Source organism: Epinephelus lanceolatus, chromosome 10 (genome assembly GCF_041903045.1).
Source record: "Epinephelus lanceolatus isolate andai-2023 chromosome 10, ASM4190304v1, whole genome shotgun sequence".
Classification (NCBI taxonomy): domain Eukaryota; kingdom Metazoa; phylum Chordata; class Actinopteri; order Perciformes; family Serranidae; genus Epinephelus; species Epinephelus lanceolatus.
Genome location: NC_135743.1, coordinates 13,163,308 through 13,190,866, shown reverse-complemented (window position 1 = coordinate 13,190,866; position 27,559 = coordinate 13,163,308). Strand labels below are relative to the sequence as shown.

The window sequence follows — 27,559 nt, the reverse complement described above, 5'->3', positions numbered from 1 at the left end:
ATCGTTGGCAGGGTGGGGTAACCATGGTGAATAAGGTGCTAGTTGCTATGGAAACGCTATTCTGAAGCAACCGACTGGTACAGTTGTTTGAGTTTTGAATTGCCGCACCTCCCCACCAAAGCACTTGGTTTGTATGTATTACTTGTTGCTTTAGTTTGTGTTTTGATTTTTTTTTTATTTTGCATTTTCATACTTATAAGATGTACAGTATGTGGATGTATTTTCAGGCTGTTAGTACCATTTAAAATACTCTCTCTCACTCTCTCACACACACACACGCGCATGTGGCACACTCACACATATGTTTGTCTCTTTCAAGCGCACACCACTCACTCACACAGCAACAGAAAACCGTTTACATGTGGCATCTGACGGATGGGTTTACAGAGATGAGATTGGTGGAGCAGGCTGCTACACCAACACTGATCAGTGGAGAGCTTCTTATTGTCCGGGACTGGGCCTGGGCGTAGATGCATGGGTGAGTGACTGTCCTTCGCGCTTCCTCCTCTTGCTCTCCTCCAGACGGCCTGCAGTCGGGCTGAGAGGAGGGCTGTATTGCTGAGTGTATCCATGGCTGCTCCGTAGCCATCGTGTGCTTCGTTAACCTCGGAGATGACAGAGGACTAACCGAGTACTTCAAAGACAGGACAGAAAAGTAACACGGCAACTAATAACATCAACAAACCCTTGCGGTTTCTGTGTCAATGGCACATCTACAGTAAATCCCCGTTTTCTTTTCTTTAAGTAAATGATTCATCGTTTAAATGCTTTGAATTCCCCTCCCGACCCCATCCAGCCCTGTTGCCTTCATTAGTGCTGGAGACTGATGGTGAACACAGGATGACACAGCAGATGGTGGATATGACAACTAAAACACTGGCGTCTGGAGTCCCAGGGTGCGTTTATGAACTATCAGCTACTTTGACTAGTCTCCTACACAGGACCTGCGCAGTTTGTCAGCTGGTTCCTTTTGCCCCCCGTCCGTGGACTGGGACAAGTTCCCAGCATCAAGATCATCAACAACAATAACAACAACAACAAAAAAAGGCAATTTCAGTTCAGTTCTGATGAAATCTATCTGATTCAGTTCATTTGAGTTCAGTTTAATTCTTGTTGCAAGAAACTATGGCAACTAGCCCTAAGGAAGTGTTTCAGCCAATCAGATCCAGGGGAAAGTCTTCAAATGGTTTTCAATTGGGTGAGTGGATTTGATGCTTTTTCGTCTTCTATTTTTTTTTTTTTTTCTTTTACTTGGACTTCAGCCCCGCCTCTCCTGTTGTATAAATGCTTTGTGTGGTGTGCATGATTCAACAAGCTCAACCTGTGGCTTGTTCAGACACACACATACACACACAGACACACGCTCACACACCTGCATCTGTATGCACAGGCTGACTTTAATGGAACACACAGTTCAGTCTGTGTCACCGAGTGCCTGAAGGTCTTTCAACTCCACCAAAACCACACTCCACTCAAACACACAGCTGTACAAACACACACGCGCACACGCGCACACACGCACACACACACACACACACACACACACACACACACACACACACACACACACACACACACACACACACACACTGTGATGCTTGAAAACTCTCATTTCTTGCTCCTCTTGCCTTCTGCTCTATTTGTGGTGTTGCAACTCTCCTCTCTCTCCTCCTGACTCCCCCCCTCCCTCCCCCTCCTCAGCTCTCCCACCCGCTGATACTGTACACCCTCCCAAGGCTAGTTGGCATGGTGACGCTGATGGGATGGCCGTTGCTAGGAGATGAAGAGAGCGGCCAGAAGGAGCATCGTCACGGTGAGGAGAAGGCGATCCCTGGATGGGCTGCTTCCGCTGACGCTCTTCTCCAGCTTGGGAACAAAGGGGTTAAATTCATCTGGAAGAACAGAGAGAGAAAGAAAAGGGGGGAGAGAATGAGAGAGAATGATGTCTTTATATTGTCTCATTACAATGCTAGCGGAGGCTTTTTCTGCACTTGATAAACTTGAAAGGAAAACAAGGAAAAAAGAGATAAGTTTATCTGTGCTTCTAATTGAGCTATAATCTGCTTACACAGCACAGCTTTGACTAAAACACTTGTTTTTTATAATGAAAAAAAAAGGCAGCTTACAGCACAAAGTCACACTCCTACTAAAATGTTATAAGTCCACTGAAAAGACCATGGCAGACTGCTGCATCTGTTACCAGAGTTATTGTTCTAATAAAGAGACACACTCCCAGTCACCCTGCAACACTCCATTCTTTACGCCACATGATGCATATTGTCACATTTTTGCATTGTTAAATGTTGTTCCAGGTCATATACTTTGACATCACTGATAAGCATCAAGAAGAGAATAAAAGAGAGGAGGCATTTGTCACCAGCAGATATAAACCTTCTTTAAAACCTTGGTTTAAAAGCCTCTAGGGAGCTGAAGTCGATTGCAGGTTGTTGAGAGCTTTGGGTGTTGATTCTCAATCTCAGAAGCAGTTTAGAGCTGTGACATCGTCAGCTTAACTGATGCACCTGAGCAATCAGCTGGCACACCTGGTATCAATTAGCTGCTGATACCTTTTCCTGGTGTCTTTCAGTCTATTAAATGAAAGCTGGGACCCCAGGTGAGCTATGGAGTGTGACACATGCACAATGTAACTAGGAGTGCAATAGAAATAAAGGGATGGTGTCCACTCAGGTGCTATTTGGGGTACATTCTTTTTAGCCTCTTTAGGTGCACCTGGCTTGACAGAACTTTTTGGGTATGCTAGAATGGACAGAGGCCAATATACAGTAGAACATTTTCATATAGAATAAAGATGGCTGTAGACGACTCAGTTTTTAAAGGCTGTAGACGACTCTACTCTAATATGTTTTAAAGGGACAGTTCACCTTGAAATCAAAAATGCGTATTGTGTCTTCCCTGTAGCGCTGTTTATCAGTCTATATTGTTTTGGTGTGAGTCGCAGAGTGTTGGAGATATCAGCCATAGAGATGTCTGCCTTCTCTTAAATATAATGGAGCTAGATAGCACTCGGCTTGTGGTGCTCAAAGCATCAAAACATACACTTGAAAAACTCAACGGCAATGTCTCTTTACAGAAATCATGACCCAGTTTCATGTAGGACCTATTTTCTTTCTACCTAAGTGCATCCACCAATAGTATCACAGCATCTACTCATGGACAAGAGACGTAAACATCAATGGCATCCTCCTTGGCCGAGCTATAACGTTAGCTAGCTCAGTGGTGCAAGGTGAGCTAGCAGTATGATGCACACTCCCTTCTACATGGTGATGAGTGTAGTTCTGTAGAATTAAAATAGTTCCTACATGAAGCTGCTCACAACAAGTGAACAGTGGACTCTCTTGAATAACTGGGTCATGATTTCCTAAAAGAGACACGGCTTTTTAGTTTAACAAATGTATGTTTTTGGTGCTTTGAGCACCACAATTCTAGTGCCATCTAGTTCCATTATATTTGAGAGAAGGCAGACATCTCTATGGCCGATATCTCCAACACTCAGCAACTCACACCAAAACAATCTAAACTGATAAATGGCACTACAGGTAAAAGGAAAAATATGTATTTTGGATTTTGGTGTGAACTGTCCCTTTAAATATCAGTGGATCCACTTGTTTCTTAATGAGCATGTGTTATTAAAAAAGGAAAAATGTTCAGTCTGCTCCAAAGACAACAGGACAGCAGTGCCATGGCAGACTGCTGCAGCTGTTACCAGACAGCTCTCATTGTTCTAATAATTCCCACTCACACACGTGCATACTTTAACACAAGGGCACACTGTATATACTGTAACCCCCCCTGCCCCAATCCCCCTCCATGTACACCTGGTGATGCCCTAAAAATAGTTTGCGGCCTTTTGTTGCGAGCTCCACGCTGAGTGTTGATGTCTAGCCCGTGTACAATAACACCAGACAGTTGGCTTCACGCCTACACTTATGAGACACACGTGCGGCCAGACACACCCTCTGTAGTCACTTGATTAATGAGACTGGAGACCAGACAGAAGCACAATTTTCTGTCTGTACACGGGACGGCTGATGCTGATTAGGAGCTATTGTGTTAACGCTCCAATTGCATCGCAGTGAAGTGGGGATATTCTCAGTGTTTCCACGCAGCGCCGTATCTACGCTCCAGAATGTTTCCAGCTGCTCTGTGGGTCAGACAGCAGAGTAATGACTAGCTGACACCTGGTTTTAGAGATGGCCTCTTCTGGTATGCTCTGCTGGCCAACCTAATGAGGTCTATGCAGCAGCGGAGCTCAGGTTAAATGCTTTGACCGCTCTGTAACCGAGCATGGAGCCAAGGGGTCGGGACGCTGTTACTCCGGCGCTGACTGACAGAGCAGTGTGGTTTTGAAGACACAAAAAGCAGACTGTGGAGCATCTCGCAAAACTGGTTCTAACGTGTGACTCTACTAATCGCCTCATTACACATCTACACACACACACACACACACACACACACAGATGCACGCACACACTGTCTCTCACTCACTGTCTGTCACAGATAAACACATAATTATTGGCATGTTTTTGGCATACTTGTGCAGAAGACATGTGACGTGCATCATGAGCTGAGAGGACTGTGTTACAAATGAAAGTGTGTGTGTGTGTGTGCCACATTTTGGAGCAGAAACGCAGGCAACATCCGCCTGATAATTAGGAAACTTAGACACCTAGAGGCGTCTATGAATTTGAATGTCATGTTGACAAGTTCAAGGAGATATCTTAGTCTCTGATTGTGTTTATAAGAGTCTGTGTGTGTGAGAGAGTGTGTGTTTTTACTGAGCTAAAATGTAAAAATGTATATGACACAATACATTATGCATGTATGTATTATTGGGCAAACAAGCTAATGACACATTTAAAACAACATATCAAATGTGACCATTTAAAACCCCAAACACTGTGTTTTACGTATTGTTCTGAAAAGCTGAATCCACTCTACATTGTCACGCAACTCATGAGTCTTGTAATGCATGCTTTATGAAATAATTATCTTTAATTGTAGTTGTCAGAGAGGTGTTGACTCATCTCTGTGGTAATCATAGAAGTTATAATTTGTGGTGTGCTCTGTTCAGAATGTCCTCATTAAAGGGTTATAACAGCAGTATCGCAACTCCGTATAGTTCAGGGACTTTGGAGACATAATTGACACAATGGCATCTTTTATTAGACCCTCTCTGACTGGTTAATACCCATGATTTTCAACTCAAAACTTAATGAAGCTCCACAAAGACCCACAGACGAGAGTACATAACTATTTTTAGAGGCTGTTTTCCTCTTTGTGGCTGTTAAATTGACTTTAACATGTAAAATGAGTGGCGTGCCAGTGACTATAGACCTTTTTGTTTCTACTCTGTTGCTAGGGCAACAGCTTTGGGCCCTGTTTACTTCCTGTCAGCCTCTGCATTAACAAACATCCCAACAGGAAATAGAATGTAGAATGTTTATGTTGTCAAGTTTGAAAAGGTCTTCATAAAAATAAATTAAAAAAATGAACTAATTTTACATTTCTAAGCAACCGTGTACTTTTTAAAAAGTGAATGTGAACATCTGCTGGCATGTGACAGTGTCACGGTGTCCATATATGTAATTTAACTGCACCCTCTGGCGTTAGACTGCATGTAAACAACAAAAATAAGCATCATTTGGGAAGTGAAACTGTTGAGTTAATTATACAGTCCATGTGATTTTCGCCCCATGATGCACACTGTCACATTTTTATATTGTGAAATATTGTGCATTGTGCAGTCGTGACCTCATAAGCATCAGGTAGAGAACAAAAGAAGAAGCATTTTCCACCAGCAGATCATAACCTTCCTTTCACTGTGGTTTAAAAGCCTCTCGGGAGCTTAAGTCAATTGCAGGTTGCTGAGAGCATCGGGTGCTTATTTTAAATCTCAGATGCAATTTAAGGCTGTGACATCACCAGCCTAATTGATGTACCTGAGCAATCGGCAGGCACACCTGGTATTAATTAGCAGCTGATTCCTCCTGCTGGTGGTTTGAAAGTGGAACAGGAAGCTCGAAACTGCAATTTCATCATGTTAATGTGTCTTCTCGCTTCCCTCGCTTGCATTTCTTTCCTCGTGTCTTAGTCCCGCCCACGGGAGATGCGAGCGGAGGAGGCGAGGAAAAGAAGCCAGGATAGAGGAGCTGAAGCTGCCAAGTGAGAAATCAGTCTTTAGCAATGTCAGTTACTCATGACGTGCTGCACAGCTGTATCACCTGTCAAACCGACCTTTTATTTAAGAATTTCAAAACCTTACATATCTTTTATAGATCTCTCACAGGCCTAGAAAAGTCTTACATATACAAGAGACCTTTATTCATTTAGGGCCTGGTCTAGAGCCCAGTCAGCGCTCTTAATGTTGCTGTCTTTTTGTTCTGTTCTCCACTTCCTGGTCTTCGTTTTGTCTCCTCTCCCAGTTTTCCAATCAACTTTAAATTTGTTTCTAAAAGTGCCAGGGGGTGCTCAGTTAAAAGCAGCGCAGAGTGGCCTTGTGGGAGACCAAGGAGAGCGGGAACAGTTTATTTCTTAAAAGAGCACAGTTTGTTTTAACATGTGTCATGTGTTGGTGGTTATAGTTATGGTAAGTTAAAGTTAATTTTTGTTAGTGCTGGTTTCCGTGCAGGGTTTCCTTTTACTTTTAACTTACTACAACTCTTTGCTTTGTGTTTATTGTTTCCTTTTTCTCAAACAGTACTTTTTCACTCATCCACTCCCTACACAGCTGAAACTACAGATTTCTCCCATCAATTTGTGTAGCTTGTTTTGATTGCTGTTTAGTTAATAAATCACTTATTTTGTTAATTTACCTGTGTGTCTCCCGATTTATTGCTGTTGTTGTAAATATTCCTTTGAAATCCTGTAGTTTATGTATGGATAAGTGATATCACTGTGCATTTGAGGGGTTCGAAGATCCTCCATGATAGTGGAGGATGATCAGTTTCCAGGTTATGGTAGAAGAGAGGAGGTGAGGAGGCATAAGATACTCTTATATGTTTTAAATATCAGTTTACATGGTGGTACAGTAGTGCAGTGATTAGCATTGAACCTGGGGTGGGGGAGCCCATGGGGGAGTCTGCATGTTCTCCTCGTGTCACCGTGGGTTTTCTCCAGGTTCTATGTCTTCCTCCCACAAAGACATGTACATCAGTTAAATTGGTGACTCTAAATTGGCCGTAGGTGTGAATACGAGCATAAATGGTTGTCTGAAGGGAAGCAGGAAACTTTGCTGATATTGAACCAGCTGTGGGGCATCGCATTGTGCGCAAATGAATGTTGTTTGACTTCCCCCTGGAGATCCCTGCCCATCCGGCGGCAGAGGTCCGGGGGCAAAGCCAAACACGGTTCATCTGCACACACTGCGATGCCACACAGCTGGTTCAATATCAGCAAAGTTTCCCTTTATATTCATTGTCTTGTGTGGCGATCAGCAGTGATGTGGTGGTTCACTTTTACACTGTGACCTGTAGCCTATAGTTCGGCTTTAGCGTCTAACTATCTTTGTCTTTTTAACCTGTTGTTGCTGCTGAGTCAGTTTGACATCCTGGATATATCCTTCAAACACAGACTGTAGACCCCTCTGTCTGCTTCTCTCTGGAATCACTCTTTCATTTCTCCAAAAATATGATAATATGTCTTCAGGGAGTGCAGTTAGTTACAGTGTGGGCTTAATGCTTACTCCGACAGCTTGATGGACCATTGCAAAGGGGCGGGGCTTAGTGAAAGGTCAACGTCACATGAGCAACAAACATATAACACAACTTCTTTGTACAAAATATGTTATAAAAATGGAGAAGACATTCAGTTTATGCCTGTCCTGTTTAGTCCTGCCTACTGATACCCAACCTGATGTTGCTGGCAAAGTAACCCAAGCACACTGTCGCTTAAAGGAGTGCTAATTGCTACAATAAACCCCATTAAAGAAAGAGCTTCTGATTTTCTTCACTAATGGCCGGAGCTGATCGTCAGATGCAGTAACCTGAGCCAACAGGGTTGGTAAATGAGTATCCTCCCACTGAAAGCCATCAGTAATCACATGGCTGCACGGGGAGCTGCTAGCGCCATTCCATCTGTGTTGTAAATGAGATCTAAATGAAATCTAATACTAGAGGCCGTATTCAGGAGGGAACCACTGTTGGGCTGTAGACACTGATTGAAAGGGGCAGCGCCCAGGAAATAAACTGTGAGCAGTGAAGGGGAGAGAGACAGGGTGGTTTACAATATGAGCCTGCAACATTCAGCTTAGTTAAACATTTTCAGACGCGGTAATCAGGCAGATTTGAACCGAGCAGTTTGCGCGTCGCCTCGTGTTTGTGTGAATGTGCTGACGTGAACTTTGAATAACAGTAATTAAAACTATGATGTGATGAGTCTAATCGGCAGTCTGGAGGACCGAGAACGAGGGAGGGGAATAGGAAACTCTACTGCTTCTTTGTTTTCAGTTCATTTCACAGCTCCCTGCTGATTTCCTCACTTCCTCTTGCACCACTTGAGTTATCCTATTAATTTAATTGGCAACACAGCACTACAGGTGAAAATGACCCACAGGAGCTGGGGTAATTTGTGCTCCGCTATTGTGTCAGCCGTTCACTTAATATTAACAGTATTTTCATGTGGCTCACATTCCTTATCTCTTCAAGTACATCCAATACAGCTAGTCTTTTGTTGAAATAACCTTTTATTTTCTGTATATTCTTCTCTGTGACTTGTAATTAAGTACACACTGTGTGATCTTGAATAAAACTGAACATTTTCTACGACTGGAATGAGCACCTTTTGCATTTACTGTGTGTTATTTGCAGAAAAGGAAGGAAGGTGCACAAGTGGTGGCAATACGTGATGAGAATGTATATGTATTGCAGTGTAGTGGCAAACAAAAGTATGGGCGCCAATCTGCGCTTACGGAAAGGTAAAAAACAAACAACAAATATAATTTTGGAATAAAATCCTCTATTTTAATACAGCTTACATCACTGTGATAGCATTAATGCACACTATAACCCTGAGATTAATATCGTGCTGGGAAAAAAATATGTTAAAGGAGGGAAAACTCAATTTCACACATCAAAAGGTGAATAAACTGAGTTTTGGTGGCTTTCCCCTCCACTGCATTCCTACTTGTGCTCTGGGAGGAAAAATGGAGGACGGGAATTAAAGAGCGGGAGGATGAGGAGGGCGTGGAGGAAGGAGATGGAGTGAGGGAGAAAAAGGAAATGAAAGGATGATGGAGAGAGGAAAAAGAGGTGAGGGAGAGGTATCTCTACAAACTCATGTGACACGCAGCCATTCGCTGCAGCCACTGATGAGCTTTCTTACGACAGTTACGAGAGCAGACTGATTTATTACGCAGAGGCACACATGTGAGCACAGATTAACAACAGCAGCGCCATATTTTACAGGCTACCTTGGAGAAGAGTGTGAGAGCAAGACAGGATGATGATTGATACTCACATGTGTGGTTGTGTAATGGGTGGCAGCTCGGCCAGGCTAGCTGTACACGTTATTGTGCTGCAGCCACATGATCATCTAAGAGATTATCCTAAAGGTTGTCACTTATGGATTAACTGCGCAGCCTCTCCCTTCACTAGCTGCCAAATTTTACACAGTTCCAGTGCTAACAGATTTAGCATGACACCCATGATTTCATCAGTTGTGTAACCCTGACGAGAGCAACATAAGGGCGACGTGGGAGCACTAAGTTAACTACAGGAAATCTGATTTTTTTTTTTTTAAAGACATGAAACTTGGTGTTCTGTGCATATCCGGGTGAAAACCACAAGTGTGAAATGAATATGCATGTAGTTGTTTAGCAGTGATCAGCAGCTTGCCAAGCCAGCTGGTGCTGTGAAGTTAGCTGCACTGAAGGTCTCTTCTAAACATGGCACATTTAACTTTAGCTGGACGCTTCTGATGCTGCACGGTCACTGAACTGGTCACTCTGTCATCATACACCAGTGTTCAATATGTTGTCAGTATTTAAATCGTAAGGATAGTGATATTTTATATTTGTGTTATTGTCAACAAATCCCATGAAATGACATATGTAATTCCCATTGGAGCTGGGGGGCATTTTCAGATTTTGTCAACCCTATTTTTAAAGCCTCATAGTAGCACAATCTCTCCAGTCAGTGCCCTCTTTTGTCCAGCTGTCAAAATACAAATGACAGAGGCTGTTAGTTTATTTTAATATGTGCTCACAGTCACAGGGCAGTGACAAGTACTTTAGGGGAGTTTTTGCTGCCCTGGGTTTTGCCTGTCGGCCTAGATGCAACCTGTGGACTCTACTGTTGTCTGTGCCGTGCTGATATGAAGAGGCTCAGACCGTGGAAATCTTTGGTGATGATCTTCGTTTATTCCTGACAACTCGGACAGCAAGAGGTAAAAAAAAAATCCTCTGTCAATTACGACCATATAACTCGAGCCCCTCTCAGAAGGGAAAAGGTAAGGCAGGAGACACCTCTTTATAGGTGGGGTGCCCCCAAAGGTGAACGTAGGGGTACAGAAAGTGACGTTCCACATATTGACTATGGAGGCCTAAGCATGTCAGGTAATAATAACTGAAACAAATGTTGTGTTATTATGATACTTAATATTACAAATGCACATTTGACTTTGTGACACATATTACTGCTGTATAGTTGACCCTGTGACATAGATACAGGCTGTCCTAACTATCTGATTGGTGGAGCTAGTCAGGGCTGAGCGCGACCTGACAGGAAGCGTTTGGGGATTTAAAGATGACAATGAGAAGACACAATGTTCTCCTAAAAATATGCCAAAATGCCCATTAATCAAAGTAAGGGCAGGTACAGGTGTTCATGCTGTAAGTACTGATATTTGGTTAAAGATGTATATATATATATATATACATATATATAATTTTCAGTTATCAATACTACACAAAGAATATTTCAAATTAATTTGTTTAACTACCATTATTATGAAGGATCAGCACAGTACTCATTTTTTATTCTTTATTTTTTCAACAATAAATTCATCCTTCTAAGGAGTATTAACTTTCTACAAAACATAAATAAGATACAGCAGCTGAAAGTGACATGTTCCCTTATTACAATGAAGCTTCAGCTCAGTTTGAGTCCAACATACACCATCCTGACGCCGCAATAAGTCGCTAGAAAACCAAATGTGTATTAATCCGCCGCTGAAAATAGTCCCCAACAAATCTACCAGTTACTCCCGTTTTAATAACTTTTGCTAAAACCTAAATTTTGCAACTGTTTAAGAAAATGAGTGAGTCTTTTTTTTAATAAAGCAGGATTTTGTGCCCTGTTTTTATAGATGAACATCTCCAGCAGAAACAGGGCTTGTGGCTGAGCGCCACGGACAGATTGAGAGACGGACTGACACACTGTTGCTCTAAGTCTGTTTATGGGATTTGCCGAAAATACGAAAAAAACAGGGAAATCATCATTTAACGCCAATATGTCAGCTTGAATAGGGTGAATCATATGATTTCCATAATTTGAGGCTGATATGATCTGACTGACAAACATGAGTCCATGTCTGCCCTGATAAATCCAGACAGGCCGGGTGATTGTGCTTCATACTTACTCAACTTCATGTGTGTATAAGTTTGAGTGAGTGTGTGCATGACTCACCAATATCGTCAATTTTTAGGCCTGGTCTAAGCGTGTAGTCTGGTTCTGTAGGCTCTGGCTCATCATCCACGTCAGAGGCTGAGGGACAGAGAGAGGGAGAGAGGAAATTGAGTGAGACAGAGACAGAGGGAGGGTGAGGGTGAGGGAGCACAGGTTAAACCCTTCCTCCAACCTAAAGATTTTAATTAGATTCAACTTGACATCTTGAGAGAAACAGGCGAGAGAGCGGCAAGGCAAGGGTGCAGGGGTTAAATGTTTTTTTAGAAATGCCCCGGAGCAGACTGACAAGCCATAACTTCGCCAGCAGCCCAGAGAGGGAGAAAGAGAGGGAAGAGGGAAGGTGAGGGGAGGCAGATCAAACTGAAGAGAGGCAGTGTGTGAAAAGAGAAGGAGAACGATGGAGTCGGGGAGGAGGGGGGGGGGGGGTGAAAGGGAGGAGAGGTTAACACTACAGGGCTGTGGAAGTTAAAAGGACCGGACAGGCCAGGGATCAAAGTCTGCATGTGTATGTGTGAGTGTGTGTGTGTGTGTGTGTGTGTGTGTGTGTGTGTGTAAATGTGTGTGTGTGTAAACGTGTGTGTGTGTGTGAACGTGTGTGAGTGTGTGTGTGCAAGTGAGCGAGTGGGAGAGGGTCGAGAGATTGAAGGAAGGCAGGCAAGCGAGCGCGAGAGGTTAACACTACATATACATAGCCACCCACTGACCGCACACAGCAATAAATGGATTCTGACAGGGAGCGAGGGAGGAGGGGTGAAAGAGGAGGAAGGAGGGAGTCGAGAGGAGGGGAGGAGAGGAAGGAGGCGGAGGGGGTGAGGGCCTTCAAAGCCGGAGCTGCTCCTCTCTGCTGCTGCTGCTGCTGCTTCTTTGGAGGGAGCGCAGGAAGAGAAAGGAGAGGCAGAAAAAGAGACAGAGCGAGAAAGGAGGAGAGAAAACGAGGAGCAAAGGGGGGTTCTGTGCTGTGAGTGAAAATGCTGCAGGGGAAACTCAGCAGGAGTATTAATAGCTCTGCCTGTTTTAGACTGTATTTAGATTGTGTATGCAGCATCTGTATGCAGCCGGTGTGTGTGTGTGTGTGTGTGTGTGTGTACATGTGAGTAATAAGTATGTGTGTGTGTGTGTGTGTGTGTGTGTGAGAGAGAGAGAATTCGTGGGGAGCCCTGTGCCTGCCAGATGGGTAGAGTGGCCAGATGGGTGCAGGTACAGTCTTCAAGCGGGTCCAAGCATTGCAATACAGGTCACACACCACACACACAGAGCTTAAGACTCACCCGTAGAGCAGCACACGTACACTCGTAGTCTCAGACAGCTGCGGCCGTGATGATGGGTGGGCGTGGCTATAAAAACACAAAACATACAACAGATCAACATGTGCACTGACATGTGTTTAATGCTATATGTGGTCTCTTGCGAAAGTTCAGTCAGGAAGTCGTAAGTTTCTTTTGAACGCATGCTCACTCGCTATCTCTGCGTGTCACTGCCTGGGGAGGTCAATTGAGTGGTCAGCTGATTCACAATCAACCAATAGCACAGCGACACACATTCTCTGTCAGCCTATCATCTTACTGCTCCTCATTTTAAATAAAGTTCTTTCTTGCTGCCGTTGTGGGGGCCCTCCATCTCCCCATCACTACCTAGTCTTTGCAAATTCATCAGCCTCATACTCCTCATCAGCCATCAGCCTCAGTCATCAGCCACCAACACCACTGGTGTCTAGACTCCATGGGGAGTATTAATAGAAGACTTCTATTAAGTTCTGTATTAAATATCATCTTTACTTCATACTACTGTCTCTCTTGATTGAAATGTAATGCACCAATCTGAACCACCGGATCAGTATCAGCTGACACCGACCTTGTGACACACATTACATGAGCCAGACGTGACTGTTCTACATTAAACACAGTTAACATACAATTTTACACATAGCATGAAACGTTACATCCATCACTACACTTAAGTTATTTTCAGTATTCCAGGATGCAATGGAGCACACAGACTGCCATTATACAGTCACGGTTTGTGACATACAACCGTATTTTCTAAATATAGTCAGGCCTAGACTGTATTGTACATATTACTGCAGAGTGAAATGAGCAGTCTGTATGTTCAGTTCTAGTAGCGTCTACCTAAAACAGGGACTGTGGTCGGCTGTCAGAGTGTTTTTACTGCATGTTACCAAATGTGGCACATCATTTTTATCTCTTTCTTTGTCTTACTACGAGACCCCCAACATGAAGTGTTCAGTAGTGTGGCCAACAACTTGCTGTCTACAGGGACTGATGTACACACAGCAGAGTTCAGCCAAAAATGATCATATCTGACAAGGACTGGAATTTCAGGGGGCAACTTCTGATACAGAATACTTTCAACATGCCTTTACTCTAATGCCACATTTCCACTGCATGGTACAGCACGGCTCAACTCACTCATTTTTGGTTTTCCATTAACACAAGTTGTGGATAGTACCTGGTACTGTTTCTGTACCACTTCAGTCGAGGTTCAAAGTGACTGATTGGTCCCAGAGAACCGTCACTACTTCAACACGGGACATCCTGCACAAACCTGCAATATTTAAAGAGCCAAGCTACCATCAACAGCGACCACAATTTTTTTTGTATTCACTCAACCCTGATTTTAAACTATAATTACTGTCTCTTTTGGTTACATGCCTGAGCCAAGCAGTCCAGTTATGGTTTACATCCATGTCTGTGCAGACTCATATGTAGCCATGACAGTAGACGATGCCTCAGATGCCGCTGCAAACAAGCTACATATTCTAAAACACACACATCTTCAAGGGGGCAGCACAGAGGAGCTATACACTCAGCAGAGTTTCAAGTTGGACACCCAAGAATAGTGTCACAAATTCAACATCTGATCAAATGTCTCCTCTTTGGTTCAGTGAAGCTGACCTTTTGGTGTCATCACATCACCATTTGATCCTATTGGACATTTGTGCAAAATGTTGAGGTCAAAAAACATGTGTTGCAAGGTCACAGTGACCTTGACCACTGATCACCAAATTCTAGTCAGTTCATCGTTGAGTCCGTTTAGATGTTTGTCCTAAAAGAAAGGAAATTCCCTCAAGGTGTTCTTGTGATTTCCCATTCGTGAGAAAGGGACTGACCTTGCTAAAACAGGACGTCTCTAGCCATGGCTGTCACATGTGCAGAGACGTAAAAATAGCAGCCTGCAAAACTTAATCCACACTACACCTTACACTACAAATGACAAAGTGCAGACACTCCCGTGATTGGTTGCTCATGACAGAATCCAGCTAGTACTGCATTAAAGATGGTGTTATAGCAGTTTCACGTGGCACCACTATGGCAAACAGCTGAGAATCGCACCTACACTGCAGTGAAAAAAAAAATTAAGAAAAGGACCTGGTACCAAAAGTGAGTTGAGTTGAGCCATACCATGCAATGGAAATAAGATATACTTAATTATACAGCATTATAACTGATCTATGGCTGCATTGAACCACATATGGCACTCACATGAGCAGCAGGAGACAAACACATCTGACTGATTGTATGAACGTCACTCACAACAACTCATTAATGGTCCAAAACATCTGACAAAGGTTTCGAATGATGTTCTCTCACCTGACCCCGAGATACAGATACAGGATGGACATGTAAAAACACCAGCCATATGACCTTGCTGCAGAGAGGCAACATTGAAAATGTGTCACCAGTCTCCTCTATTGGAAGTCTAAATATGTCTTAATTTAGTTAAGTGTACTCTATAATATAAAACAGTTAATTGGAAAGATAAGAGGCCCATTTTTACAGAAGACATTTCGACATATCACAGTAGGAAAAGCACAGGTCCTGGTATTGTGCATGCTGATTTACTGTCACACTGTCATGGCTTGCTGGGTCACAACAGAGCAGAGCTATCATTAACGCCATTAGTAACACTTGTGCTTTTCCTGCTGTGACAACTCAAAGTGTCTGCTGGTAAAACAAAATCTACATTTAAATTGTTTAACTTCAGATTCAAATGTCTTAAAGTAAAATAATATAACCAACCAATCGCACCAAATTCATTTTAAGTTGCTATACATTTTCAGCTTCCAGAAGACCAAAAGAACAAGGAGACATCTTCATTGCAGCGAAGTACAGAGCAGCTTCTGACTTTTGTGCTGCAGAGCTCAACAAAAAAAATTTCATAGAGACGTCTCCCATCAAGTAATGTAGGTTAAATGAGTGCTGCGCTCATTATATAGCCATTTAATGCATGAGACAGTCATCCTAGGCTTGACATATTTGTTTTTAAATTGTTTCATGACAAGCCAAGTGTTCATTATTTATACGGCGTCATATTTGTGCAAGGTGTTGAGAGTTAATTTGATTAGCAATCAACAAAATGTATGAGTCTGCTTGACTGCGGGGTGATATGATTAGATGTGAAACAGCAATTTGTTATCCTGAAATTACCTGAGGATGGATTTTGACTAATCTGAAGTGAGTTAATCACCAAATCCACTTAACATTAAAAGAATAACACGTTTAATCTTGTGGGGAGTGTTTGTCACATCACTGCTCTGCTCTTAATGACCTCCTGCAAGGATAGCAAGCTTTTAATATAATTTATTTTCATTTGTATTTCAAGGACATACACAGGCATTTTATAGTAACACGTACTGACACAGTGATGGTTTGATTACACTCACAGATGTAGTAGTACTCCTGTCCGACGTGGAACTCGTAGCCCAGCGAGAAGGCGCTGTAGCGCTGGAACTTCTCGGAGAACTTGATGGGCGCGTGGGGCGCATGGGGTCGGTTACACTCCCACCTCTTGAAGCCCAGCTGGGGGTCGCAGTTTCTGTAACCACGGTAGCTGACCATGTAGAGGACGTACTGCTCGCCAGTGCCCACCATGCGCTGGCTGTCATTGTAGTGAGGGCAGTAGATGTCCAGGTAGTCGTTGACGTTCACCTGCATTGTGTAGCCCTCTCTACGCAGACTGGACACAGAGAGACAGAAAGAGTGCAGACAGTCAGGCTGAGTGTAATTATAAAGTTGAACAATAAACACATCATTTAACTTTTCCCCAGTAACATTAATTAAAGCTGTTTCATTTAGACATTTATTAAAAAAAGAACTGCATTTCCACAAATCTGTCATCTTTCACAGGCAAACTAATTAGAGTGAGCACATCATAATTAGACATGTTCTTTACTGTTTCCGCCCCACTGGAAAATCACAAAGTATTTGCAGAATTTGAGGGGGAAAAACTGTTTTTGCCTGCCAGTCAGTTGCTAGTATTACGTCTGCCTCTGGAAACGAATGAAATTTTATCAACCTTGTGCTTCATGAAATAAAAAAATAAATGTTATTTATCTAGTGCAAATTATGTATTGATTGCAGCTCACAGTGCTTAAAAAACACACAAAATAAATAACTGAATGAACATCTGCAACATGTTTTTAAGGCTGCATGATATTCCAAAAAAAAAAAAAAAGAAAAAAAAAATTCATATTGCCATTATTTCAGCAGATATTTTAATTGCGATACCAGTCACGATTTTAGAGGGAATGATAGATTTTGCATTTTATTTTCACACAAAAATAGATAAGTAAATATATGTACGACAGAGCATCTCTGTAGTTCAACAATGCTTCATTTATAATGGCATGCTGTGACACATTTTATTGCAGCTCCTGCAATTTGGATATTGTACTTTGCTATATTGTAATTTCAAGAATTTTTTAAAAAAATAGTGAGGTCCTAGTTTCTGCCTTGCTGGAAAATCACAAAATATTTGCAGAATTTGAAGTGAAAAAAATTATTATTTTTTGCCCGTGTTATGTCTAAATTGCCTCTGGAAACTAATGAAACTTTATTAACCATGATCATCAATAATGAATAAAAATAAATGTAATTTATATGGTGCAATCCGTGCACTGATTGCCGCTCACAGTGCTCAGAAAACAAAACACTCAAAATAACTACATGAATTAACATGTTCAACACACAGCTTTCATGTGCAAAACATTTCATAATGTATTTAAAAATATTTCATTTCAAAAGTGGAAATGGGACTAATATTTCAACATGATCACACACCCTAGTAGCGCCCTCTCTAATAGCACACACACACACACACACACACACACACACACACACACACACACACACAATGCAGCTGTGCTATTTGTTGTGTGACATCATGGTTAGCATGAAGGTCCACATTTAGCATACATGCAGTTAACTGGCTCTAAATCCCAGTCGTCCGTGCAACATTTTTAGACACACAAACATCGCATACATCACAGCGAAGACAACATGACACCTCACATCATCGTATGGTACCCTGTTGTTCCTGGATGCATGCATGTCAGCTTCAGCGTTAACTCGAGGTCAAACAAATCTTTGTCTGAGAGTTATTGAGTTATTAATAACACAAAGCAGGTGTGTGTGTAAGTGTGTGTGTGTGTGTATTTGTGGCTGCAGGGCTGCTGCTTGCAGAGAATGCGGAGCTGGCTCTTCAGTATGGACTGAAGGCCCCAGGGCCACAGCTCCTTCTCCTGGTGTCAGCGCAGCGTTGTCCCCTAACCCCAGTGCTCGTACATCAACCTGAGCACAACGTTGCGCTCACGTCAGTCGTCAACGTCCCGGCCACGTTTCTCCCCCCCCAAAGCTCATATATCAGCGTCAACCCCAAAAAAGACTCGGCTTGACAGGAAGATAAGGTCTGAATCTGTGTCTGGGAGTGTATGTGTGTGTGTGTAGTTTGTGTGACAAAGTGAAATAGATTCTTTCCTGACATCCAAAAGCCCTCTTTTTCTCCCCATCACAGACACGGGCCCATATCTGTGTGACAGAGACAGGTTGCAGTTGTAAATCATACACACGCCGATGAGCATGTGTGCGCACACACACACAGACACACAGACACAGACACACACACGCACACACACACACACACACACACACACACTCAGATGTTATAGTGGTGACATCATAAAATCACAAGGGGGCAGCAGTGTGTCATCCTCAGCCTGATGCTGCCTCTCTCTTTGCCAGTTCTAGGTCATGTCTCAAGGGGGATTATTATTCAATTATTAAATGAAGATCGAAACACTGTTCCCAATGTCTCCCTCTCTCCATCACTTCTTACCGCTCTCCTCAAATCCTTCCTGAATTTGTCTTTCTCCCCCTGCTCTCCATTCCTCTCATCCCTTCCTTTCAGACTAACATGAGCGGAAGATTAATTGTTCAACATCCATCCTTTGCTCTCCTCCTCCACTCCTCTCCTCTCATCACTTTTTCTCATTACATCATTTACTAGCCTACAGAGGGTATTAGTGGTAGAAAAAAAAGCGTAAAATGCTTCAAGGGAACTATATTTATAGTGAATGCAAAAAAGAGAGAGAGAGAGAGAAAGAACACGAGTGAGGGATGAGTTTGGTTCCACCAGGGAGGCGTGAATGCAAATTGAGTAAAAGAGCAGAGAGAGCCAGAACGGAGTAGACAGGAAAAAAAAAAGGAGGTGGTTGGAGAGTTTTACGCTACCAAAGAAAAGCAAGTTCTCCAAGATGAAGGGATAATGGCAGGAAAGAAAGAGAGAAAAATGAGGGGGAGGGCAACTCGGAGCATCTTGAGTAATCTGAAAGTAAATCACTTCTTTGAGATAAAAGCTGGCTTTAGGATTCCCACTGTGTGTGTCTGTGTGTGCATGTGTGTGTGTTTGTGTGTGCCAACAAGCATTTCTGTGTGTGACACGAAAACATCTCACCTGCCCGCTTTTAATATTTGATTTGGAGTGACAACTTACGGGGGTGTGTCTCTGACATACACACATGTACCACAATACAATACATGAGCATGAGAAGGCTTTAACGTTACAATAATCTGTGTGAGGCCACTTTAGCTTTAGTTTCAGGCTGTGGATAATCAGGAAATGCTCTTATTCTCTGGGAATTAAATACAGCAGCCTTGTTCCTTCTGTTACACAAGGCACGCTACATCAGGCTTTTAAATAATGTTGAAATCCCGTCTGTGGCAATAACATATTTGAAATAGCGAGAAAGTCCGAGTAGGGCGGGCAAGAGGGAGGGACGTGGTGGAAGGTCAAACACACACCTTTCACCCAAAAGACCACTGTCAGTGTCCAATTTCTAAACCTAACCAAGTGGTTTTGTTGCCTAAACCTAAAATAGTTTTAGTGGTGGAACCTACGACTCCTGTGATGACAGAGGTTACGCTTGAAAGACATTCTAGCAAACAAGTGCACGCTGCTAGGAAAGTGACGCATCCAAAACTGATTCTGGAAGGGAACGTAGAGCATCATAATTTGAAGCATAGGGTCATTGAACGAGTTGGGAGTGAGAACGTCATGAAAATACAAAGTTGAAGAGTGAGTTTTTGTTGAAGAGCACATGCCTTGGAGGATTAATGGTCTTTAAACTATCATTTTTAATCATACCTCTGATATCTTATTTGTACACAGAGATACATGAGCATGTACATCGAGTGACTAGAAATGTAGAAACCGACGTACAGTATAATTTAATCCAGTATAACAGAGACTTGGACTGACTTGACTTAGTAAACCTTTCTGACACAATGGTGCTGGTACTGACCTTTAAGTAGATCAAGAAGCAGCTGGTTGTGATCGACCCACATTAAATTACAGTTGAGGAATGAGAAGTTACGAATGTTGGCGCATGAATTTTTTCACTTAAAGTTAAATGATAATGTGTCCTTAAAGCATAGGTGCCCAAACTTTTTCAGGCCAGATTAGTAAGAATACCTGAGGGCCAGCATGCATCACATTGTTTTTTTCCCCATTAAGGGGTGTTTTTGGGAGGAATTTTTCCTTATCTGCTGTGAGGGTCCTAAGGTCAGATATTAGGCTTTATAAATAAAATTGAATGGAACTGAACATTGGGTGGTTAAAAACAACATAGCACCTCGACAGTGCAACTGTTTTATCTTCCACTGAACTGTTCACAAGCTGTTTGATATTCCTGCCATTGTGAGGTGAACAAAAAAATATGCAGTGCTCTTGCTTAATCAACCAATATTGTGTGGGCCACACATAGTATATGTTAAAAGACAAGCCGCCAGCCGTTTCAATCTGTCCGTGGGCCACAATTTTTGGACCGAAGTTTAGACATGCCTGTGTTTAAGGGACAGTTCAATCCCAAATCAAAAACATAAATTTCCTCTTACCTGTAGTGCTGTTTATCAGTCTAGATAATTTTGGTGTGAGTTTCCGAGTGTTGAAGATAACGGCACCACAAGCTAGGTGAGATCTAGTTAAGGCAGACATCTTAAATACTCGGCAGCTCACATCAAAACAATCTACACGGATAAATCGCACTACAACTTTGGAGCAAACTGTCCCTTTGACGTCTCATATGAGATAGAAGAATGATCCCAATCAGCTCCACACACTGAGATATACAGATTTTAAACTGAGAGAAGAGCACTAGTGTTGGATTGGCACTCGGTGTTGGAAAATGACGCCTAGAAGAGACTGATCCCAGTTTATACTGTAAATTCTGAATGTCTCTTTGTTTTTGAGGCTGTTCTTTGTGCTGTTATTTTACTGGACTGAATGGTAAGCATTATATTGTGTTATTTGGTGTGACTAAAACTGTAGCTTCTCCATATGTCATCAAGTTTCAAAATATCAGACTATATTAGAAAAAAAATGTTTCAATACAATTCACCAACACCATAAAGTATGATCCCAGTCTGTCTTGAGTGATGTAATATTTATTGCACATGCATTGTATTTCATTGTGGAGGTCACACTGGATGATTTTATACCGGTTTTCAATCACAGTGCTACATGTTCAGATGTGTACAGGGAGAATCTCCTCGATTAAAAAACAGCCTCCTGGACGATGATAAAAAAGAAAATGTCTGAATCTTATTAGACAACAGAATGAAGGATTCGTGAACTGACCGGCCTTTGACTTCAATTTTTATGTTCATCGTTTCAGTGAAGCAGTTGACTACAAACTGTCTGTTGGGAATGTGGCCTATGCTTCCTCAGGGCTACCAGCCGCATTCATATTCTCCCTTCAGTAGCTACAAGACAAAACAGAATGCAATACATATTTTAATTTCAAAAGCTGTTTTCCCTGAGAATCTTGAGCGAAAATCCTATCTGACTCAGAAAATCATCATTCTCATTTTATCCCAAAATGTGCAGCCCTATTTTGGAGGATTTTTCCTACATTTATTATATTGGACTTTATTGGATGGTAATGCTCCCTGAAAATTCCAAATAAAGAGAGATGGAGAGACACAGCGATACAGAAAGTAAGTGGCGGAGCAGCTTATGAAATGTCATGATGTGTTGCTTTCCTCGGCTCTCTCCCGACGCCTCCCTTTCATTTTGTGTTGGATCTTCACTAATTTCCTCCTTGGTACGTGACACCTGGTTAGCTGCAGCTGATAGCAGGGAGAGCCGAGAGATGCAGCGGGACGTTTTATCGACAACATAACTCTGACGAGCGCAGCCAAGGCTCCGACGAGCAAAAGAACACTTATATCTACAGATCCACCAGAGGGATGGAGCGATGGAAGGATGGGGAGCAAGATGGGAGGGTTTATAGGATGAGACGAGGGGTAGTCGGGGTTAAAAGCTGCAGAGTCTGGCCACCAGGGAGCGGAGGGTGATAGCGGGAGGGAGCGAGAGAGAGCAACAGCTAAGAGCAAGATCAAAGTGGGCCTGGATCAATGTCACTACTGTAAAATCACATCAGAGAGTGTGAGAGAGCGGGAGAGAGAGAGTATGTTGCCTATATAAATCAGTCGTGGGCAACATAATGCCACAGAGTTACCCCCTGCCTGCCTATTATCTGGCTGGCCTGTTGGAGCACCATACATCAATAAAACACTTTGACAGTAAGAGCAATCATTCCTTTTTGTAACAAGAGCTTGGAGGACCAGCTTACTCTGCTGTTCTCTGTTGGTAAGATGGCAGACTTTGTAGACAAAGGGGGGCACTGAGGCAGACTGGAGAGCTCAAAGATTTAAGCTACTAAGTGTTGGTTTTTCCCCTTCAACCATGACAGTAATAGCATGGTATTACACTGAATATATACCATGCATCTGCAACAATAGCACACACATGTTCGATGTACCACATAAGCAATGAGGGCACTAAAATCATCCATGTGTGCCAGGTAGATTATTCATTCTGCTCTGTGCGTGGTGGTGGTCAGTCTGTGATTGTGTGACTTGTTTGTATTGTCTGAACCAATCAGAGTTTTCACAGCTAAACATTCATGTCTTGTGGGAAATGTGACTCCTTTAGGCACATTTTGCAAACAGCGTCTTATCAAAACCCTCTCGTGATGACAGATCAACAAATGTGGCTAAAAAATAATCTAATCAGTCGCCATGGAAACCAGAGGGAAAGGCATAAGGAAGCACATTTCAACAACCAGCCAATAGACAACTTAATTACCATCAGCCTGATTAGTAAGTTTAAACTGGTAAGGCAAGGCAGCTCTATTTGTATGACACATTTCATACACAAGGGCGACTCAACGTGCTTTACAGAGCAGTAAAATATGAAACATAATACAGGATACAGAAAAGAGTGAAAAGGAAAAAGGATATAAAAGGTAAAATTAATTACTAAATGATTTACAATTAAAAAATATAGCATAAAAATAGCAAAAGCGTAGACAAGAGGTGCAGAAATAAAAAGATTATTTAAAATGATTTAAAATCAGGTTTAAAAATGAGTTTGCAGTCATTGCAAGATGGAGTAGACAGTGTAAAAAGGGAATATTTTTTGCTTTAGTGGTCAGAGTTGGGGCCTGTCTATCATCTGGGAGGTTATTCCAGGTTTGTGCTGCATGATAACTAAACGCTGCTTCACCATGTTTTATTCTGACTCTTAGGACAGTCACTAGGCCGGCCCCAGCTGTCCTCAGGGTCCGAGAAGGTTCATTTGTCACAAGCATGTCAGAGATATATGTGATTTATACAGAAGCAGCAAGATTTTGAAATCAATTCTCTGAGTGACAGGTTTTAGAGCTGGAGTAATGTGGTCATACTTTCTTCTTTTTTAGTCCTAAATAGCTTTAAATGTTTGATCATATAATCTGTGGATCCACATGTTTACATTAATCAGGCCGTTTCATGGAAGACAGTAGGAAAAGCACACTTGCAAATAACATGAATGATGGCTTAACTACTTTAAGGCCTAGTCAACACGGACAAAGGGTTTTCTGAAGACGGGGTTTTTCCCTCCTACACACAAGCACAGTTATGAAAGAAATCTTCCTCCAAATGAAACACAAAACACAACTGAAGTGCTGTCAGAACATGCCAAACCAACATGTGGCAATAACCAACAACCCTGAAGCCACACAAAGAAGAAGAAGAAGGTGTTGCCCAATCAGAAGCCTGTAAAAAGTTTTACCTGCAGGCTACCTGGCGCAGTGACATCTGTAGCTAAATCTGACGCCTCTGTTCCTTAATACAGTGGAAGAGGAACAATACATTTTCTAGGTAAACATGTAAAAAGTCCTCAAGGTAAGGTTAGTCAGCAATATTTCAGTCATGCCTGGCATTGCATGAAATGTTGCCTCATTGTGACACCCTCACAAAGGAGATAACTCCAACGTCTCAAGCCAAAAACTCTCCTGTCTGCATGTCAACACTGAAAACAATGTTTCTGAAAATCTTCACCTGGGACACAGTTTTACATAAGATCTATTCTCAGTGACCTACAATGCAGTTTGCATGTGAACAAAAGCCCAAAACAAAAAGCTTCCAAATATACTCGTGTATGTGTCGCCAAAGGCCGTAGCTTCTTCAGTTTCAGGTTCGTGATATCATGCTCGGGGGTGCACTGTCACTGTCATAGCTTACTAGGACTCTTGAATGGAACAGAGCCATCACTGATGTCATTAGTAAAACCTGTGCTTTGTCCTGCTACGACAAGGTGAAATGACTTCTGTGAAAAAGATCTATTAATTGATTGTTCATTCTAAAGGAAGTGAGGTTCATTTCAGAGCAATTCAGAATAAGCAGCAATGAGGTTATCACATTTATAGTAAAGGTAGTTACTTTTTCTTTTTTTTATTAAAACGTTGAAATAACTTAAAAAACACCTAAATTTTAATTCAAATTAAATCTCTTCACATTGTCTCAGTTATTGGTGATTTATGCTACAAATCCCGTTCTTGAGTGATACTATAAAATTTCTGTACTTATGACACTGTGTTGTAATAGATTACACTTTTTTTTGTTTAAGAAGAGTCTTACTTACAGTGAGCAGGGTTTTTTTTTTTAAGATATCTGTCCTGACATAACCCTCTGGGACTTTAATTAAAAATCATTCAGACTTAAACATACAATATGTAATTCTTGTGACTGGAGGTCATTAAAAATAAGTTTTTCTTAGATAGTGTTCAGCTCGTCACAGAGGGGCTCCTGCTGATGTGTGCTCACCTATTTTCTCTGATAACTTAACATCCAAACGTTCAGGAGGTTTTTACTGCGAGACGAATTATCCACAGAGGTCTCCTCAACTCCAAAACAAACAGACCTGATGATTCAAACAAGTAAAAATACAGAACAAAGCAATTTTATTTTAAAAATCAGTGTTTCTTTGGCACCGTTTGGCACGGCAGGGGCCAGAGTCAAGCTACCGCTAACATTTGCTCAGTCTGTTTTTCTAGTAACTAAAAATCAAGATGTCTGATGACTAAAATCCTTCATCTGGTTAAAAAAACGACCAAGAAATAAAAAGTGAATCATGATTTCTCTGGGTTTGAACATTGCTGGAAACTTTTGGGATAATGTAAGTACACAACTCAACAAAATTAATTCATATTATAACTTTAAAAAATACAAAAAGGCAAACTTTCCCTAGAGATGCTTGAGCTTTCAATTACTCTCTCACAAGAGACAATGCCAGCTGCCAACAGTCAATTAGCACGAGGAATGCTAACATGTTAGCATGAAACACCTGAGGCTCTGACCCACAGGGGCACACAAGGCCATGAGTTTTTTATTCTTCCCAACTACTAAGTGCAGAGTGATCAGAAGTATAAAACCACAGGTGGCTGATTGGGTTGCGAAGGTGTAAGTGTGTGTAACTGCCAAAATAGAAATGCATGCCAAGGTAAATTAAGGTTAAAGTAAATCAAAGGAGACACTGCTGATGGGTACAAGGTTGGGCTGGATTAAAACTTGTCCAGCAGTGTTACAAATGATTGCCAATCAGGACTTAAAAGCCACTCTGCCTCCCGAGGCCAGAATTCTTAATCCCACCTCGGTTCGGTACAGAGATGCTAACATTGTTGCGGGAGGACTCCAATCAGCCAGCGGAGCGGTAGGTATAATTGAACGGCTCCCCCGCTGAATGGAGACTCCCAGAGATCTGTAGCATCAATGAGGCCCTCATCAAACACAGGCAGGAGTCCTTCCTACTGTATCCTCTTCGTACTCCCTCTGCTCTCCCTCTCTCTTTTGTCTCCTCACCTCCATTTGTTCTCACTTTCCTCTGTTTCTGTCTAAGTTTGGCTTTTGCCTGAGAGGGAAGCATGCAGACAAGAGTGAGCAGAGAGACAAGGAGACAAGAAACAAGACAGTAAAACAAACTTGTGTGTATACATGCCCCTCAGTGATGCCATCTAATTCAATATTGGTTGACATTAAAGATATCGACATGTGTGACTGCTGGCGAATAAGAATAGCATCCCTCTCTTTAATCATCTTCTACCTCGTTTTGTTCTTTTCCTCTCCATCCCTCCATCCATATCTCCCTGAACCACTGGAGGAACATGAATGTGTGTTCGTGTCTATGTCTCAAGTGTGTATAGGTGTGTGTGTGTCTGATAGGGTGTAGTGGTTGAGTAGGTTCTAAATTCTCCCCATTGAAATCAATACCTGTCTAGAGTGTGTCCAACAGACTGGAATATGCTGCCTTCTCTCAAGGCCGCTACACGCACACATGCAGACACACACACACACGCACACGCACACACACACATACAGTCCTGCCCTGCAGAGCGATGGTTCATCATTGGTAATTGATCAAAGTATTACAGCTAACAGGGTTTCTTGCCAAGCGGCCTCACACGCGGCACTGACATGATCCCATAACACGGGCAGCATTCTCCGAATCACTCTCTCTCTCTATTTCTACCCTTTCCTTACATCTTCTACCTCGTTTGCTCCATTTTTCTGCTCTTGTCTCACTTCTCTCGAGCTCTTAAGCACTCTTTCTCTTTCCTCCCCTCCTCTCCTTCCTCCATCCATCATCCTCTCCCTCTCTCTTCCCCCTCTCCTCTCCGCCTGTGGATATTGACTGTGTGGTGTGAGAGAGAGTGCTCCGGCAGCACGAAACCTAATGGCAGGCGTTATTAGCCCTTTGAACTGAGCTGTCTCGCTTTCACACAGAGCCACGTTCGACAGACACACTCCTAACCTATTATGCTTACGACGAGCATGTCCTCCTGCACATGCATGTTTTTCTGTCTTTTTTTTTTTGTCATCAATCACGCGCGCTTTATTTTGTGGGTTTTGTCCGAACACGCCTGACACAGATGGATGGATGCGGGGAAATTAAAATGAACAACTGCATGAAACAACAGATGGCGGAAGCCGAGGCCGAAACACGTGCGGAATACGGAGACAAAGAAAAAAAAACCAGCAAGAGAAAGAGGAGATCAGAGACGTGGGCGGATGAAAGGATGAACGACAAGGACGGGGAAGAGGAAAGACAGTGCACTTCGATTAAGAAAAATGTTGTTTAACCTGCGAACGAGACCGGGACTTGTGGTCTTTACCTTAATTTGCGTGTTTATTGATTTTGTTTTCAACTTTAATTTATCGTCCATTTCACAAACGTCCCCACCCAGCCTATTTTACGCTCCAAAGGGTTTCTCCACTTAAAGTCTTCTACTACCTCTCAAGTGT

General features: G+C 42.3%; 1 protein-coding gene across 1 annotated transcript in view; it reads right to left on the bottom strand.

Moving 5' to 3' along the window:
• Nucleotides 1-1,377: 1,377 nt before the first annotated feature.
• Nucleotides 1,378-27,559, bottom strand: part of efna3b (ephrin-A3b) — a 76,813-nt gene continuing 50,631 nt past the window's right edge. Inside the window, exons 3-6 of the mRNA XM_033641328.2 lie at nucleotides 16,324-16,616; nucleotides 12,911-12,976; nucleotides 11,643-11,720; nucleotides 1,378-1,892 (exon numbers count right to left, since the gene is read on the bottom strand). Of these exons, the coding sequence (XP_033497219.1) occupies nucleotides 1,774-1,892; nucleotides 11,643-11,720; nucleotides 12,911-12,976; nucleotides 16,324-16,616 (556 nt within the window). The 3' untranslated portion in view covers nucleotides 1,378-1,773. The remainder of the gene's footprint in view (nucleotides 1,893-11,642; nucleotides 11,721-12,910; nucleotides 12,977-16,323; nucleotides 16,617-27,559) is intronic.